Source organism: Rhamphochromis longiceps, linkage group LG2, assembly GCF_057381845.1.
Source record: "Rhamphochromis longiceps isolate RC_006_pf linkage group LG2, R_longiceps_female_GT1.1, whole genome shotgun sequence".
Taxonomy (NCBI): domain Eukaryota; kingdom Metazoa; phylum Chordata; class Actinopteri; order Cichliformes; family Cichlidae; genus Rhamphochromis; species Rhamphochromis longiceps.
In genome coordinates, this window is record NC_140558.1 from 28457030 (window position 1) to 28475115 (window position 18086).

An 18086-nucleotide genomic window follows, 5' to 3' on the forward strand; every position below is an offset into this window, starting at 1 on the left:
TCGCAGTCTCGTTGGGTCATCCAGCCTCCCCTCAAATAGAAAATCTGTGGTTTTTAGTGACAGAGAATAAAAACTCTGCCATCACTGACTCTAATTTTCACGTCCATAAATTGCAGTCCATTTCATTGTGGACTAATTCAAAGTAGTGCCATCGATGCAATGTTTTCATTCCACTCAAATGTTGTGCACTGTCTAATAAAGTGAGTGTAATCTAGTCGCAGCCTATTTTCACCGCAGTGTATGTGACATCATGGGTGTTGTGACATTCAACAGTTTCACATACCCGTAGAGTGGTGATGGTGGATGGGTCTCGGATCCGTCCGTCCTCATCCTTCAGGTTGTAGCCTTCAGGGCGCTTATCCCTCTCACTGATCTTCCACAGCTTCACTGTCTTGTCTGAGGTGGACACGTCACACAGGCGCACAGACATACACAAAATACAGTTAGATCACGGCTCAGCAGAGTGAATCTCAGATACAAGATGGATGCGGGGGGCTGGGGATACAATCTGGCAAGTAGCTGGGCAGAAGCCAGCAAGGATGATGAATGGCGACTCCTGCGTAGATTCTGATGTCACCGATATCAATCTACAAGTTGACTTAATTTCCCTGCTGCTGTTTATACCCTCGCCCCTCCCCTCCCACACCCTGGAAAAGCCATCTGGGTTGCTTTTCAATTTTTGCATCATATAAACATCGGTTACATCTCATCTTCTCGGTCTACTGAAGTGGATGGCAGCCGCAGTCAGGTTGTCTGCTTTTTTTTTTTTTCCTCTCCCCTCTTAATTTCCGCTGCGATGCCGGTGTCAGAGCAGCGAGGCCATCGCCACAGGACTCTCCACCATCTGCTCCAGCCACCGCAAACACGTCTGTAGCAGCCATGCGTGAAGCCCACAATCTGCAAGACGTCTCTCAGCTGATGTGTGTACTTGTCTGCTGTGGCTCTCGTACATGTACGGCGTGTGTGGTGGCACATGCCTTAATATGTGGCCCTGCTGTGACAGCCATGCATGAAGCCCTTAATCTGAAACTCTTCTGCAGGTGACACTTGCTCACCCAAGCAAAACAAGCAACACTGTGTTCTCCCAAAAAGTCAAAAAGACACTGTCAAGTGATATTCATCACACCTCCTTTTACATCAACTGCAAATCTGAGCATTCTGCAAAGTGACGAATGAATCATTTTGCACAGTACCTGACTAATAACACTAGCTCACATGTAAACATACTCCAGTGTAGGGCTGGGCGATATGGCCTAAAATCCCTATCGCGGTATAATTTGAAGCACGTGCGGTAACGATATATATCGCGATATATTATTTTCTTCTGTATAAGGTATTTTTCACACTATAAGGCACACTTAAAATCCTTTAATTTTCTCAAAAATCGAGAGTGTGCTTTATGTATGAATTCTGGTTGTGCTTACTGACCTCGAACCGATTTTGGCGTGCAGAAATCTGTTAAAAAATGTTTTAGTACAACTTTGGTAAGCCACACTGCTTGATGAATTGTCAGAGCATTACGGCTGCCGTAGTGAGGAGCTTCGCGGAGTAATCTGGGTCCAAAACTCCGTCCTCTTCAGGTCCCAAAGTCAAACGAACACAGAGTTAAAAACGGTCTAAATTCTTTCATCTTTAATAAAATCATCAGCGATGCTGCTTTACCAGGTGTAACAATTAAGTTTAACATCCAGGCATCCATGAAAACAGAATTTATTAAATTTAACGGAGTTAGAAGTTAACAGGAAGTTAGCTCGCTAGTTTCCACCTAAACATGATATACCATGTTCTGACTGAGAGATTTTTGAAACTAATTCAAACGTACAGCTCTGCTACCACTTCCAACATAAATGAAGACAGAAAACTAAACAGCATTGGTGTTTGCAAGGTTACTGAAGTAGGACTACCTGGTATATAATGTTGTGCTACGTGATTGCTAGCGACACAGCTATGTTAGCATAACATTAGCGCAGTGAAGCTGGGGAATGAACGCCAACTTTTTTCCATTCGATAAAAGTTAACGTGAGGGATTCTGGTGGTTAGGGACAAATGCAATAGCTGCGATGCTTTCGACCAAAACAGGCGCTGCTTGATGACGTCATCAACATGCGCTATCACGATAGAGCGGTGTAGTCAAAATCTTTATCGTTGGCCAAATTTATATCGTTTCTATCGTATATCGTTTCTATCGCCCACCCCTACTCCAGTGATAGATTATTGGTTCTTTTGACCATTCTGAAAGTTGTGCTGCTCTTACAGCACCTTAGGTGTACTGACCGTTGGTGGAAAGCAGGAAATATGCTGCATTCTGCTGAGGAAGCCATTTGATCTTGTTGATCTTCTCCTCAATCTCCAAACTCTTCAGGTAGTCAAACTCTGGCTCATGGCTCTGGAATGTGCTGTAAACATTGTACTCCCCACGACGCTGGGGCTGACTCTTACTCTGCAGAGGAAGAAAAAAAAAGAAAGTGAAGCACAGGTAGACTTTGTTTTTTTTGGTGAAAGTTTCATTAGATTCCTGTGATTATAAGACAGGTGTAAATGATTCAATATTAGATCTAGCATTTTGGAAAAGATGTAATTTATCTTTAATTTATCTTAAATTCCCCCTTAGGAAGCTTACTACCAATAATAATAATGCATTTTATTTAAAAGCACCTTTCAAGACACCCAAGGACACTTGACAATAGAATAAAATACATAGTAGAACAATGACAAAACGTAATAAAACACTTTAGTCAAGCTTTGCATTTGGGGATCTCCTCTCCTAATTCTGGTTTGACACAATTACATCAAGCCCCTACCTCCACGGATGAAAAGTAAAAGTTACATGGAAATGATATCTCGTTCTGAGGCTGCGAGATAAGGGTTTTGGGGGGGTCACCATCTTGTTTGGAAAAATGAGATATGACCAGGAGGGGCAGGTCATTCACTGGCTAACAACTTGTGACTGAAACAACAACAGTTGTTAGCCAATGAGCTAACGGGTAGATAAAATAATTTACAAAAAAAGACTTAATTTTTATGCCGTATGACCCATAATATGAACCATAAACGCAGCAGGTAAGTGTTTAGCATTTCCCATATGTAGGAAAATGGGAAAATATAGGATCAGAAGTCTTTTATGCAACCACAGCCATTGGCATTTGGTGGCCCTCAGACAGTATGCAGGATAGGTTTAAGGAACTTCCGCGAAGACTTCATTTCCCGACCTGGAAGCTATACTTTTTTTTTAGTAATATTAAAATGTTAATACCACAGGAAAAATTAATGAGCGATTTCATGGTGGCCACATCCATTTTTTTATACAGTCTATGATATATTTACATAGATTCTGGAATATTATATGTTGAGTAACAGAACAGACTAGATTTTCGAATTGGGGCTTTCAACAGTACTTTTGTGCCACATTGTTACATGTCTTCATAATGTTGGTCCAACAAAAGCTTTTTGTTTTTTAGCATATTTACAGCTGTCCTTTTGAAATACATCCTCTTGCTTGCTAGTTATCAAAAAAAACAAACAATCCAATGTTAATGCTTTAAGGCTGTCAAATCCTTTTCAGCTGAAGGACAGCATAATTATCACTGCATTGTTGGCATTTCCTACCTCCTGCTCCCTTTGGAAGACAACCACTCTACCTCCTTTATCCCCAGTGGCCAACAGCTCCCCCGATGAGTTAAACTCCACTGTTGAGATAATGTCAGCTGCAACACAGGAAGCAGAGCAGACAGGGGGAGAAAATGTCAGTGTGAACAAACCTGTCAAGTATCTGACAGAAAAAAGGAAACACTTTTTCAATGGGATCTTCTAGAAAACACTTCAGGAGAAAAGGGAGGGGAATCTCATGACAGTCCCACAGAGGACTCCTCGGTGCAGACAGCCCAGTTTGGAGGAAATATAGGTTAGGAGAAACCACTGGATGAGTCACTGCATGATAATTGAGACTCTTGTCTGATTGAAGTGAGCCAATCTGTGTTATTTAATTGCACTTCTGCTTATTAGAGGACTCTGCCGCCGCACTCTTGCTCATCACAAAACACATTCAAAAAGCTTTAATGTGTTTTAGCAACATCAGTTATCAGTTGCCTGTATTTTACATTTTGAAGCATCTCTGCATAGCTACAGGTTCACCAGAAAGTAAATATCGGACACCTACCCTTAAGGTAGGTTTTCCTCTCCTCAAAGACATACAACTGCCTGAATTTAGGAAAGGCTAATGGTGACTGTAATTACGTATTATACAGCCCAGGGATAAATTGTCATATCATAAAGTCTGTCTCTCTCACACACACACACACACACACACACACACACACACACACGCAAACCACAGCAGAGGCTAGCCCGGTTTTAAACAGTGACAATAATATTAGACAGAGAGAAAGAGAGAGAGCGCTTGTTGTTTTGTACCCCCCACGCCCTCTGTGGACCTGCTGCAGGAGAGGGGAATGTTGCTATGGAGACCGTTTCCATCTCTAGCGGCAGTCAGAGAGAGCGAGAGAGAGAGTGTATGTGTGTGTCAATAGCTCTCTGACTTAGTTGCTGATGCTAGCTGTAATTCAGCAGACAGTGAGAGAGAGAGAGAGAGAGAGAGAGAGAGAGAGAGAGAGAGAGAGAGAGAGAGAGAGAGAGAGAGAGAGAGAGAGAGAGAGAGAGAGAGAGAGAGAGAGAAACCTGCTACTGCATCTGGGGGAACGAGTTCAGTTCAATGCAGCACACAAGTTCAGACAATAGAGTCCCCATAGACGGACTCATCGCTTCACAAAAACCTGTCGTGCATGGTGGAAATGACCATGCATCCTGTCTGTGTGTATACTGTGAATCTGGCTCTGTCCTCCTCCAGTTTTAATTTAAATGTTAGAGAAAGTCACAGATGAGGCCAGAGGGATTCTTACGAGCACGTGTTGATAATGACATGATGTGGGAGGGCAAAACTAATTATATTTGAATGAAGAAATAATGACCTTTCACAGAGAAGACAAAGTCTGACCTAATTGCAGCCTGGGAGAACCCTTCAATGCACCATGCTGGTGTTGCATGTACTGTAGCAACACATGCTAAAGGCGCTCTGTAAATGCATTTGTACACCTCATACATGTAGTGCATGTATGAGGTCTCTCTCTCACACACACACACACACACACACACACACACACACACACACACACACACACACACACACACACACACACACACACACACACAGTAATGTCTTCCAGTACCACCAGGCCAAAGTCACTCATGTGAATCGAATGGAATCGGCTTAGCATTCAGCATTCTTTAATCAAAGCTGGTTTCGCCCTTTTTTGCCCTTCTCCTCTCTGTTTCTGCCCCCTCCCCATCCCCCCCCCACTGCCTCTCTTCTTTTCCCTTCCCTCATCATCATCATCCACACATTAAGTCACTGAGGGGAAACAGTAATTGATGGATGCTATTTAACAAGTTTACACACGAATACATCCTTCAATCATCTCTTTGAATGATCAACCAGGCAGAGCCAGTGGAGCTGAAACACACGCTAACGTGATGGAATGCTCCCTTAAATGAGTTTTTTTTTCTTTCATGCAAATGATTTCAGACCAGACATGACTTGTAATTGCGTTTGTGAATGGCAAACATCTTCTTCAAATGAAACTTTATGACAATAGAAAAATAAATTCGCAGCACTGTCACAGGTGGGCAGGGTGTCTCAAATGATTTCTGCTGTTGTCAGTTGTTACATGACCAAGATGACTTGAATTAGAGGGAAGCCAGACACTGGACTGATCAAATGCTTACTTGGATGGACACACACACACACTTTCTCTCTCTCTCTCTCTCACACACACACACACACACACACACACACACACACACACACACACACACACACACAACCAGATGAAGCCTATAAATCCTGTGGCCAGCCAGGTCTGACAAAGACAGGTCAGCGCTTCCTGATGCATCAGAGGGATGCTTGAGATAACACACATCCATCACCAGTAATAACTCAGACGAGCCTGCTGGCCTGCTGCTCAGATGTCTACATGGAAGACTGAATTAAAACAGGCATGGCACAGTTCTTATCTGCTTCTATCCAACAATCTGACCCCCAATAACCCCTTCACTGTGCAATATAGAATTGGCAATCAGACCAGCTGGATGGAAACATAGATATGCATCGATTCTGGAATGAAAACCCCGTACGAAGAGCCAGAGACACAGGAAAACCAGGAAGGGAGGGAGAATATTGAGTTTATTTATAGAGGCCTGTGCACAGCACACCACCCAAAAGAGAGAGGTGCCACTAAATGCAATCACAGAGAAAGGAAAGGTCTGGGGAGAGAAGTCGGTTTCTCAAAATAGCTCAATAAAAGCTTGTACAGCAAGATTCACTGGCACAGACACCGGCAGAGACCAAAAATAAGAGTGCCCTGCCTAACCTCTAGACAACGCATAATCCTGTCAGGAGCTAAGGCAACAAGAAAGCAAATTGACGTTGATCTCGTGGCACTGCGGAGTTGTGTAAGACACAAAGACTTGAAAAAGGTGTGCCTGAATAGAAAGCAAGTTGCATAAGGGGTGTGCAGTATTTCCAGGTAGAAGGAGGGACGTGAGCAACCTGGTGCTGTGCAAAAGCTTTGTTAGAGGTAGAGGGGAAAGGATTACAGCACTTGTGCTGAGCTGCCTGCGTCAAAGGATCAAGCCGGAGGATAATTCAAGTCTGTTCTCACACTCCCTTTCACCTGCCAGTCTTGTTCCCTCAATGACAATTAACAAATGTGTCTTTAGTGCCATTCTTCCTAGGGAATGAATAAACACACGCTAGTATTACATGCTCTGGAAATGGAGACCATTCATGTGCTGAACAAGCAGCTGATAATAACTTCAATTCACACCACCAACAATAGAGATCAATCACATTTTTGAATAAACCCCACTACCTACTGGTCCGGTACCCCGTCAGATGATTAAGGGTTTATTCAACTCGATTACCTTCACATAAAGCAACAGAGCACAATGCAGGTCTCCTCATCAGAAGAGAATGACTCTTTGTAAGATCTGGAGTGAACAAGCTAATTAACCTGGTTTCTCCAGGATCAGCCCCATGAGACTGAGACAGGGTGTGTGTATTTTGTGTTCCTTTTTCTTGCATGTGTGTGTGTGGATTCTTTTGTGCATGTATCTTTGTGTGTGTGCATGTGATTTTTTTTTGTATCCCCACACTCCAGGGAGTTGAGGGTGAAATGGGCAAGACGTGATACTGCTTCTCTTCTCACACTTCATTAACACATCGCCGTGGTACACATCTGACTATAGACACAACACGAGGCAAAAATGGAGCAGAGGAAGAGGGGATAGAGGAACCAGCATTCATCCCCTGCAGGCCCTAAGCTGAATACCAAGAAGAGTGATTTCAAATTCTTGTTATTTGGTATTCTTTTAGAAATTGAAAATAGAGAGCAGGGGGGATGGTAGGAAAGCGAGGATGCGCAGTATTATAATCCCCCACCAAAAACAAAAGCTGACACTCACGCTCGATCTGTCTGCCTGCGATGCTTTGGTGAAATCCCTTTCATCTTCCTGTTTCCATCAAAGATTAGATGGCTGCTGTACAGACTAAAACCTTACATTTATTAGTGACCTTATCACCAGCACATGTAGCATTCTGAGTGGCGCTGCTTCCTCGACAGGACACGGGAATTAGCTATCAAAACTTACAAATATATCCCATTATAAAATCCCAGAAAGGTCAAGAACTGCTTAGCCTTGAGGCTAGCTGCACCCCGAATGACTCACACACAGTACGTCTATTCCAGTGCTAACTCATCTACTGACCAGGAAGCCATATCACAGTAGAAAAATAGGACATTTTTGTCATCGTCCTACAGTAGCAACACCACGGGTATTCTTTAATAAATTCTCATTAAATTTTCATGGTGCTTCAGACTTAATAAGAAGCTAATCAGGGGATGAAAGCAGCTGCTGAATAAGGAGTGCGACTCGCCCCAACTTCACAGCTTGCCATTAAGCCTCCGCTACCCCCCGCACCATCTCCATACATGTACATGCACAGTCTTTCTTGCACTATGTGGCGAGGCGGGGCGAGGCGTTTTGAGTGCTTCATAGTAAATAATGGATGGGACCTGAGGGTATGGTGGGCTAAGTCTTTTTATGCCGGGGTCCTAAAGTGTGGCCCCAGGCCGTTTGCCTTGGCACAGCCGACAGAGCTCTGGCTCTGTTCTCAGCAGCAGCGGCGGCAGCAATAAAGGCTGTGAGCCCTCTGTAGTGGGACTGCATCAGTATTCAGTGGGGCTAGAGAGGTCACATCACACACAAGCTTGTATCAGACAGATGTATAACAGCAAAGCAAAGAGCAAGAGGTAGAATGTGAAGAAGAGGGGGGGCAGGGGAGAGAAAGAGGAAGGGATTACATATCCGACCAGTTGTTCTTTAAGTCATTGTTCCACTAACAAAATTGTAAAGGACCAGAAATCAATACTAAAGCAGGCGTTATGTTAGGTCCTGCCTCACAGCCAGAAAGCTATTTGCATTTTTAAACCCAATGTGGTGCTATTTCATCCATTATCACAACATCCAAGGAGGAGGTGGCTGAAAATGAACTGTTGTAGGAGCACCACAGTCCACTGACTCAACACGCGTATACACAGCCACGGTGAGAAATCATCCATTCTGTCACCATTAGCAACGTGTCATCTGCAGGCGGTTGCCGAATGCAAATCAGAGTGTAATACAATTTTCTCCCCTCTAGATAATAATGATGACTCTGGAAACTTCACTTTAAAATTGAGGAGACTTTGAAATTTCATGCCTGACTACGAATGACTACAGCGTGTTCAACAGAGTCAGTGTAACCACCCACAGACCCACCACGCACTGAGGGGTGGGATTGGTGCAAGACAAAGGTCAGCTTGAGTGACATCATTAGAGTATCCTGCTTTTGTGGACAAGGATTGCCTGAGGGGAAACCCAACCAACTCACTGCTGCTCATCAGAACCATTGTGTGTGTGTGTGTGTGTGTGTGTGTGTGTGTGTGTGTGTGTGTGTGTATAAGATGTGGGTCACATGTCAGTAGGAACAGTTATCATATACTGTATCATCATGTACAAAGAATTAAAAGAAGTACATGTGAGTATAAGATTACACATTTTTCATGGTCATGCCAGGTTCGTGCATGTATGCATGTGTACTGCATGTGATGTGACAGCATCAATATGGAATCCATAATTTGCTCACCCCTGGCCTCAGAAACAAAGCATAGCTAATTACTCTGGTGACACAGAGGGCACAAGCTGCCAGCTGAGGGCCTGGAGGAGAGCTTTGAGCTGAACTAGCTGCGAGAGGTCGACGTGTGGAAGCGGCCCTGTGATCTGTGATTTCTGAGTGTTCACCACAGATGTTAGAGGCCATACACTTGGCTGCACAAGTATGCAGATAAACACATTCATACGGATTTTGTGTGAGAGAGAGAGAGAAAGTGTGTGTGTGAGTGTGTGTGTGTGTGTGTGTGTGTGAGAGAGAGATAACGTGTGTGTGAGAGTGAGAGAGAGAAAGAGAAAGTGTGTGTGTGCGTGTGTGTGGTCTGCACATACTGGGTCTGATAAAAAATGTGCAGTTTGGGGAATTCATAGAGATGGGTAGAAGACTGACTTTATAGCACTTAAGGGTGACAAGGATTTAGAGGTTGAAAGGAGACACACACACACACACACACACACACACACACACAGTAATTCATGATATATGAAGTGTGATGATCAGTCATAAATTACAGCAATAAAACATAACAAAAGCAGACATCTGAAAAGCACAGATGGGCTTCAGACTGGATGGTCCTTTGCTTTGGGAGGACATATTTGACAGTCCTCGTGCTGAATGAATGAGATGGTAGATGGAAGAGTGGGAGAGACAGAGAAGGAGCGACAGGGAGATGAAGATTCCCTGCCGTTTTTAAATCTCAGCGCACACATCAAACAAAGATATTCATCGCACCCTCTCGCGCACTCGCTGCGAACCGGTGGCAGTGAGTTTAGTTGTGAAAGAGAATCATCTAAGCCCTAGGCAAATAATGGTGCTCTCCATTTGAATGAAGAAAAGGAAGGAAAAGGGACGAGGGGAAACGGCACAAAAGCGTGCAAGAATGAGAACATACGTATGTCTTTTGAGCCCTGACTTTGTTTCTCCTCCAGCCTGCAATGGCATCTGTAACCTGAGCCCCACAGAAGCTCTGTGGTGGCTCTGACCCACCCTGCAGCCACTCATAACCTCCAACAACATCCATCCTGTTCAATTGTGTAGAGTGTGTCCATAAATATCTTATCCCATGTGGAGCTCCATAATATTTGAAATTACATTCCTCTTTTCACTGATTTTGTTCCTCACCCAATCTTATGGTAAGTGGGTGGCAAAATGTGTCTGGTGTGAAAAAAACTAAAGGATTTCCCAGTTCTGCAGTAACTATTTATACAATTGGCAAGCCTTCCACTGAAACACTGCATCAAACTGAACAATAAAAACCACTCAACAGAATAGGACAATTAAGCTGAAGATGGGAGATGTCCACTTATTAAGGAATTGAAAATTGAGCTTAATCTGTGGTTAAAAATATAAAGTTATTCATATGTGGCCCTTGGCATTTACAACAAATACAGTACAGAAGGGCATTTAGCCTCTATGAAGTTTGATTGTACTGCAATAATTTTAAAACAAAAAGCCATCAGACCTCAATGTTTTTGTAATCTCAATGCTATCAGTGCAGCAGATAATGTCTATGAGCAATCTGCATAATTGCATAATGAGATCAACCACCATTTTCACCTATAAATCAGTGTTTTATGTTCATTAGCGATCCAAGGAGCTCATAGAGAAAAGCTGGAGCTAATTGGCAGAACATAAGGGAAGTATTAAACATCACTTTTAACAGGTTGGAACTCAAAAGGCTGATGTCTGTGGTCAATGAGGAGAAACACATGCATGGAACAGAGCAACATTTGTAGCTGCAGGGTGGGAAAAAAAAGGTTATGTGCATTGCATACAGTGAAAACGTGTGTCTGTGGATGAATGTGTGCTAGAGAGAGAGAGATGGATCCATATTTCATTGTGTTGTCTCCTTGAATTAGGGCACCTTGCCTGCTCCTTTTTTTTTTTTTTTCAACAAGTGCACACAGAAGGAAAAAAAATACATTTTTTCCCACTACTTCACACATTCTCTTTAAACTCAGAAACTAGGGAATAAAACATTCTGTACTGGTGCCTCTACAAGGAACAATCCAAACAGATTAAAAAAACCCTGATTACTCTGATCAAGATGCTTATTATAGCGCTAACCGGTGATGGGAAACCACCCCATCCTGCCCAGTTATTACATTCTCACTGGATCTTCACCACAAATGACCAGAATGTTCCCGTAATAACCCCAGCTTATTCTGTGACTAAGGTGATTAAACGAGCTTTAAGTGATCCCACCTTTATGCATTTAATAGTCCCCGCACAGCATCATTATATAGCCTAACATGAGGATATTTATTTTTATCATCTATTTATGCCATCTTATGTGTAACCTGCTGTCATTTACGGGCTACTTAATAATTAGATTGACCAATTTCTTGCTGTGATATTAGCATCCCTTTAGCTACAGCCGCAGGTTATTTACTGTCAAACACCTTTAAACTGTGTTTCTTTTCAACATCAAAATACCTTCGGTTGCATAGTTGTGGTCGCGAAGGAAGCTGTTGTTGATTTTCCGGGTGTCACTCTCCTCCTCCATTGAAAAATCGGCTGATTCGAAATCCTGAAAGCGGCAGACCTGCTCCCATCCTGCCCGGTACCGTCAGCAGGCGGGCTGTGGGACCAGCGGGGGGCCTGTCATGGCTCCAGATCTCCGGTGTAATCAACACAATCGCGATCAAATACCTGTGATGACGACGGTGCACGGGGCAGGTCCTGTCCACACCTCGGGTGGCATCCAACAGACCGACCGTCCGCAACGCAGTGACAGTGTCGACTCCAACAGTGGATTTAATAGCCTAATTATTGCAGCGCGTCATAGGTGCGTCTGCCTCAGGGAACTCTTCAAACGCGTATCTCCCAAAAATGTCAGCACGGAAAACCTGCAGCTTAGAGCTGATGATGATTTCAATAAACGTGTTCTTGAAGGTTGAACCTGAAGTAGCAGCAGCAGCATGGGCGCACTCCGTAAATCTGTTCTGGAGGACTGGAGTTTAGGCAGGCGAGATTTTCCCCTCCCAGTGCCAGCGGGGCGGGCGGGATTATGCGTCAACAAGCTTGCTCCGATCACCTCCGCATTTCCATGTCATAGCCTACAGCGATGCATCTCCACTTTTTCTGGATCCAGATTCTGCATGGTCTCCTCGCTCTTTCTCATTCATTCATTGATCGAAACGGCCCGGCGCCTGCGATCCCTGCAGCTCAGCTGACTCACTGTGCCGGATAGCGCAGAGCTTCACTGTAGCTGCCCACTCTGCTGCTGCGCTTCAGCAGGGGCCCCTCCCTGCTGCTTGACGGCTGGCTCTTTAAAAACCTACAAGCAGCAAACGTGACGCTCAGTTGAACCACCAGGACTAGTAAAGACTTCAAAATCTGTTCACAGATTTTTGAACCACCAAGGTTTGTGTGTGTGTGGGTGTAAAGTCACTGGTAGCAGGTTGCTCTTAAACTACCATTCCTCCATTCTGCTTCAGAGGCATCTATGCACTGCAGTGGCTTGTGTTACTTTTCTTCTAATTAAGACCCTAAAAACAGCTATTCAAGCCACAACACTGAGGTTTGGATGGATGTGTTATGAGGTGCATGACATGTCACATTTCTGTCCGAACACATGACAGAGGATTCAGAAATTAAAGGCAGAGAGGGGTCACAAAGCAGAAAGACCGAGACAGAGAAAAGGAAAGGTGAACTTAAACTAGAGAACAGAGGTGACTAGAAAGAATAAGAAAAAATAACCAGAGGCTGATTAATTAGATTAGTAAGGTCACCATCTGCGGCTCTTTCGGGAAAGATCTGATTTCACTGCTGAGTTTAATGACGACGCACAAAACGAACTCATAATCTTTAATGAGTGTGTGTGTGTGCAGCATCAGAGTGCAATGCATCTCAGCTCTATCTACTCACTTTACGCTAAATCTCTTTGGTACCACAAAGGGACTGGGTATCTCCCCTGCACAAGCCTCAGCGCACATAGCATCAGCAGAGATTGTGGAGCCCCCTCTACTAAATGCATTAGCTCTCTAATCCACAGGACCATTTGCACATCCAATCCTCTTCTCCTCTACTAATGGGGATCTGGCTGTGAGGGAGGCATGCTGCACATAGCAAAAAAGACAGGGGCCTCCTACACATGCTGTTTTACACCCCATCAACCTCCAAACTCCATCTCCATCAGAATACATTACGGGGCATTATCCATGCAGGGGGATAATGAAGGCTGCTGGAGCATCCGTGAGGACTCGTAGTTCACGTTTCCATATTTACAGTCCTCCACACCTTTAATGAAATCAGCAGAGAAATGCTGCCATCCTTGACCCTCTTAGATTTAACTGAGTGGTCAATAGCATTTCCCACCTCTATCAATATTTAAACAGGATATACGGGGACAAAAGAAACACAAAGCCCTCCTCTTCAACAAAGACTTTGGCTAAGTCACAGCTGAGCAGGCCGAATAAACTGAAATGGAATCGGCGAGACAAAAGGGTTTTATAGAATGAAGCCACATGGATGAGCGGTTCAGTTTTGTCAGATTTTGTTGGGAGTTGAGGGGGGAAAATTATGAGGCAGAAACATGGTTAAAGCACAGATATTTGACTGTATAATGAAGGAATAAGTGGAGACTGCTGCTTGGAGCCAGAGCCTGGGATCAATGCTACAACATCCATACAATATCCTCTCTTCCTGCCTTGGTCCCATTCGCTGTGCATACAAGTCCTTACCTGCATTCCATTCCCCTCCAGCACTTCATAATGTGACTAAGAAAGTAATTACAGGTTGATACACTCATATTCTCAAAGCCTTCACTCAAAAGGCCCCAAGTTTCTTCACCCCGCGGCTCAATTGATGCTGTCCTCCTCCTCAGAACACCAAGCTACTTGTTCTCCTCCGCTACCTCAGCTCTCTCGCTCATTACACCCCATCTCCCACTCCACTGGGTAAGACACTAGCGACTGAGCGTCTACAGCCCAGCTGCTGCGTGTCAGACTTGTAGGAAATGCTCTGGGGGGCGGCCAGAATTGGAGAGCGTGTCCTCAATTCTCCTCGATCGTGTGGACAAAGTGGGTTAAATTAGACTCCAGCAGCACCAAACATAGGGACACAATCACGTGGCAATGATATTTTAGTCATGGCCAATTGCTTTCCTTGATGTGTTGTAATTGCTTGACCCGGGGATTCCGGTGAAGGGCTACAGGAGGCAAAGACGCTGTCTGCATACCAAAAAAACGCATGCATACGCTTTTACATATAGATACTTGAGAACACCGCAGCTGTTCGGCACAGTTCCCTATACTTCTACACCTTCATTGCAATTACCTCATATCTCAGAACTTCAGTCAATAGTGTATTGATCGGTGGATAATGTCAGGTTTAAATAGGCGAAGATATTGACTATTGTCATCAGTTAATCCAATAAATAGGAGGTTGTGGTAAATAAATCCCAAAGCATATACGCAAGGTAACCATAGTTTGGGCTGAAAATGCAATAATTTATTTTACACCAGTTATCTTGATTGTAAATTGGTCATGTCAAATCTTAGACACAATGCTACTAGAATACCTTTATTTGTTATTGTACGGCTATATAACAAAATCTCGATCATCTCTCTGAGAGATTTGTTAAGTCCTTGATCCACCTGCATGTGTCATCACCGATAGCTAGATTTAGCAGTTTGGTCATGATTATATCAAACGCAGAGCTGAGGTCTACAAACAACAATCCTGCATATGTCCCCAGGTGTTGAAGGTGAGTCAGTGCAGCATGGAGACGGCGTTTATAAGAACCGCTGTTGACCTGTTGGTCCAGTGTGGCTGGAAGTGAAGTAATCTAGTGATGCTTTTTAGCATGTTCACTATTTATTTCAATGTACTGACATGCTATCGTTCTTCAACTACCAGTATACACGAGACTGGAATGTTTTGCAGGGTTTGTGATTCATAAATCAAATTTCCTATAAACATGACATTTTCAATTGATGGTGCAAAAGGAAGAGGTAACTAAAGTTATTACAATTATTCCAGAGGGGAAAAACAACATCTGTGCCACATTTCATGGAATATCATTGAGTAGCTGTTGGAGGCGTTTCAACAGAGAACCTCGTGGTTTCACAGAGGGAAATGTCAAGAGATGATCAGTCATAGGGACACGCCATTTGGAAACATAAATGAAGACGCAAAAAACTGTGCCCCGGGCCATCGAGCTGGTTTATCATATATTTCATCAGATGTCAAAACTCTGATGTGCTGGCAGAGTAAGACTAAAAGTCAGCTTTTTTTCCACACAAGTAATTTCTATCATTCATTTTATGTTCATGTTCATCACAGCTTGACTGAAACATGCCCATGTCAGAAGGCAGAACACAAATGTTATAGTCTTACCTGTTCATTTAACTGGATGCAACATGACCAGGGCACTCATTCAAATATGAAGAAACATGTTCACGTGACATTTGATTAATGATGAACGGAGCATTAAGATTGAGCTGCTGAGCAATAATAATATCTATAAAAGATTTCACAGCATGACATGTTCAAAATTTCTTGACAATTTATTTGACACTTGGAACAAGTGGTGGACTGACCGACTGAGGCTGCCTAAAACTGCTCGCTGCTGCAGCTTCAAATCCAATATTGCCATAATTGCTAATTGATTTACAGCACTACCCACAATGCTTTAATACATTCAGATATTTTAAATGAATAGCTGCCGTCCCTTGAACAGCACAACAAAATCTGTGATGGAAAGCAAATCTAAACTGCCTGAAGTCATACAATCATGCAAATTGAAAAGTATGGATTATTTTACTCAGGAAAGCTGTGGTTACAGAATTAAGATTTAACCCTAGGCAATGTTTGACCTACTTTGTTTCAAGATTTATTGTAGAATTATGAAGCAGGTATTCTCACAAAACAGCTGTTCCTAAAAACTGCCATCATTTGACCAGGATGCTTTAACTGAACATAAGAAAGGACTGTATTATTATATTATAATAGTCCAGAGGTTTGAAAGCACAAAATGCAAAATAAAACAAAATACATTAAAAACACTAAAAAAGGCCATTTTCTTCCTCTTTAAGGTAGAAAGGTAAAGCTGTAATTCAAAACATATACAGTAAAGCCTATTTAGTAGTTGAGCTGATTTCGTATGACATGCCTCAGTGGGACAAGCTGTATCAGAGCACAACATGCTGAGCTACACAGTTGTTATGGTCATAATTTTTAATGTCTGTTCACCGGTTTTAGATTTTTTCTGTGTTACCCAACAAATCAGGATGATAATCATTCAATGGCATTAAATTCCCTCTCCAAACATTCATTGCCTGCCATTAGCCATGCAACCCACCCTGGCATTAAGAGCAGCTAAACACACGGGGGTAATAGGATTGGCCTGGCAGTCCATCTGTCAGGGGACTGAGTAGCAGCAAACCCCAAGGAACAAGTACCTGGCCTGGATACGCTCTCTCATTCTGCCCTTTCTTTGCGGTCTACTACGGAAATATTTATACGGTTTTTAAATGTAACCTCTGTGAAACTAAAACACTGTCATTCAAGCACATAAATGCCAGAAAGAAAAGGTAAAAAGCTGGAAAATACAGTCTCTAGTGGGAGTTTATAACCTCCTGGCTTTAAGTAATATAAAATGCTGCTACTCTTCTGTTAATAGACTACAGATGGAGATACATGTAGTCGGCAAATGAATTGAGTCAGGGTGGGGGAGGGATAACAGAGGAGAACTCAGGGCCTGGAAGAAGGAAGGGGAGAAAGATAAAAAGATGGATGTATAGTTTTGGTTGAGGGCATTAAATCAAGCCTAGAGGCTGTCCCTAAATCAGTAGGCTTTACTCTTGGTGTCATTCCAATTACATCAGGATGAGACTAATGCTCCATTGCTCCGAGACTTCAGACCAGCAGGACTGGATTTTCTGTTTCCCCCTGACTCTCTAGTCCCCTCCCCCAACCTCCCCCCCTTTAGCTCTCTATCTCTCCCTCCTTCGCTCTCTCTCTGCCTCCCTTGATAATAAATTAATTGAAAAGAATGCATGTACAATGATTAGCGCAGGACGTAGCATTTTGGTTGAACATTAATCAAGCGAAATGATTGTGTTTGCATGTACACACCTCAAGAACAGAGGCATGGATGCATGACCCACATTGGCATCTATATAAAGCAGGTACCCTAATCACAAAACACACACATATACACACTTATAATAGCCTTTGTTGTGTTAAAATGTTACGAGCAATAAAGCAACATACAAATTGGCCGACAGGTGAAGAATCCTACAACGCTGCTACACATTTTGATTTGTTTTCTGACTACACAGTCTAGTCTTGCTGAGAGGAAATGGTGCCACTTAACAGAAAATCATTGCATTGCGCTGCTACGGTTGCTAGGTAACTGCAATTGAACTGGCATTGCAATGCAACACAACAGCTGTCCACATAATTGGACAATTAAGATCTTAAAATGTCATTATTTTGGTTATATTCATCTCTATAAAGGCTCAAGCACGTCCCAACACATTTTGTACTAGTTGGGTTAATGGGAAGAACACAGAGGGCTCATGTTCGGAGGAAAGCTGGCTTTCATTAGTGAAAATGATCAGCGCTTTATTGGGAGAAAACAGCAAAAACAAAGTCTGTCTGTGCGGCCCTGAAAGACTGGACAAACACAGTGTGTTGTCAAGTATGCTATATTTAACCTACAGGACTTTCCTCTATGTGTGGACGCATGAAAGACCGACTGGTAGAAAGTAGGTTAAGCAGGTTAGTGAGTGCCTACAAAGCCACCTACCCATACACAAGTAGGGATCAATGCGCAGCTTATGTTCAGAACCGTGGACAGCTCTGCACTGTGCTG

General features: G+C 43.2%; 1 protein-coding gene across 2 annotated transcripts in view; it reads right to left on the reverse strand.

Annotated features, from left to right (window-relative positions):
- ppp2r2ba (protein phosphatase 2, regulatory subunit B, beta a) overlaps nt 1-18086 on the reverse strand; it is a 44393-nt gene that overhangs the window by 10616 nt on the left and 15691 nt on the right. Inside the window, exons 1-4 of one of the 2 annotated variants that reach the window (XM_085421392.1) lie at nt 11699-12499; nt 3607-3704; nt 2275-2440; nt 284-396 (exon numbers count right to left, since the gene is read on the reverse strand). In XM_085421392.1, coding sequence (XP_085277518.1) covers nt 284-396; nt 2275-2440; nt 3607-3704; nt 11699-11768 — 447 coding nt within the window. In that variant the 5' untranslated portion in view covers nt 11769-12499. Of the gene's footprint in view, nt 1-283; nt 397-2274; nt 2441-3606; nt 3705-11698; nt 12500-18086 lie in introns of those variants that run through there. The other variant, XM_085421384.1, reaches the window with a different exon arrangement.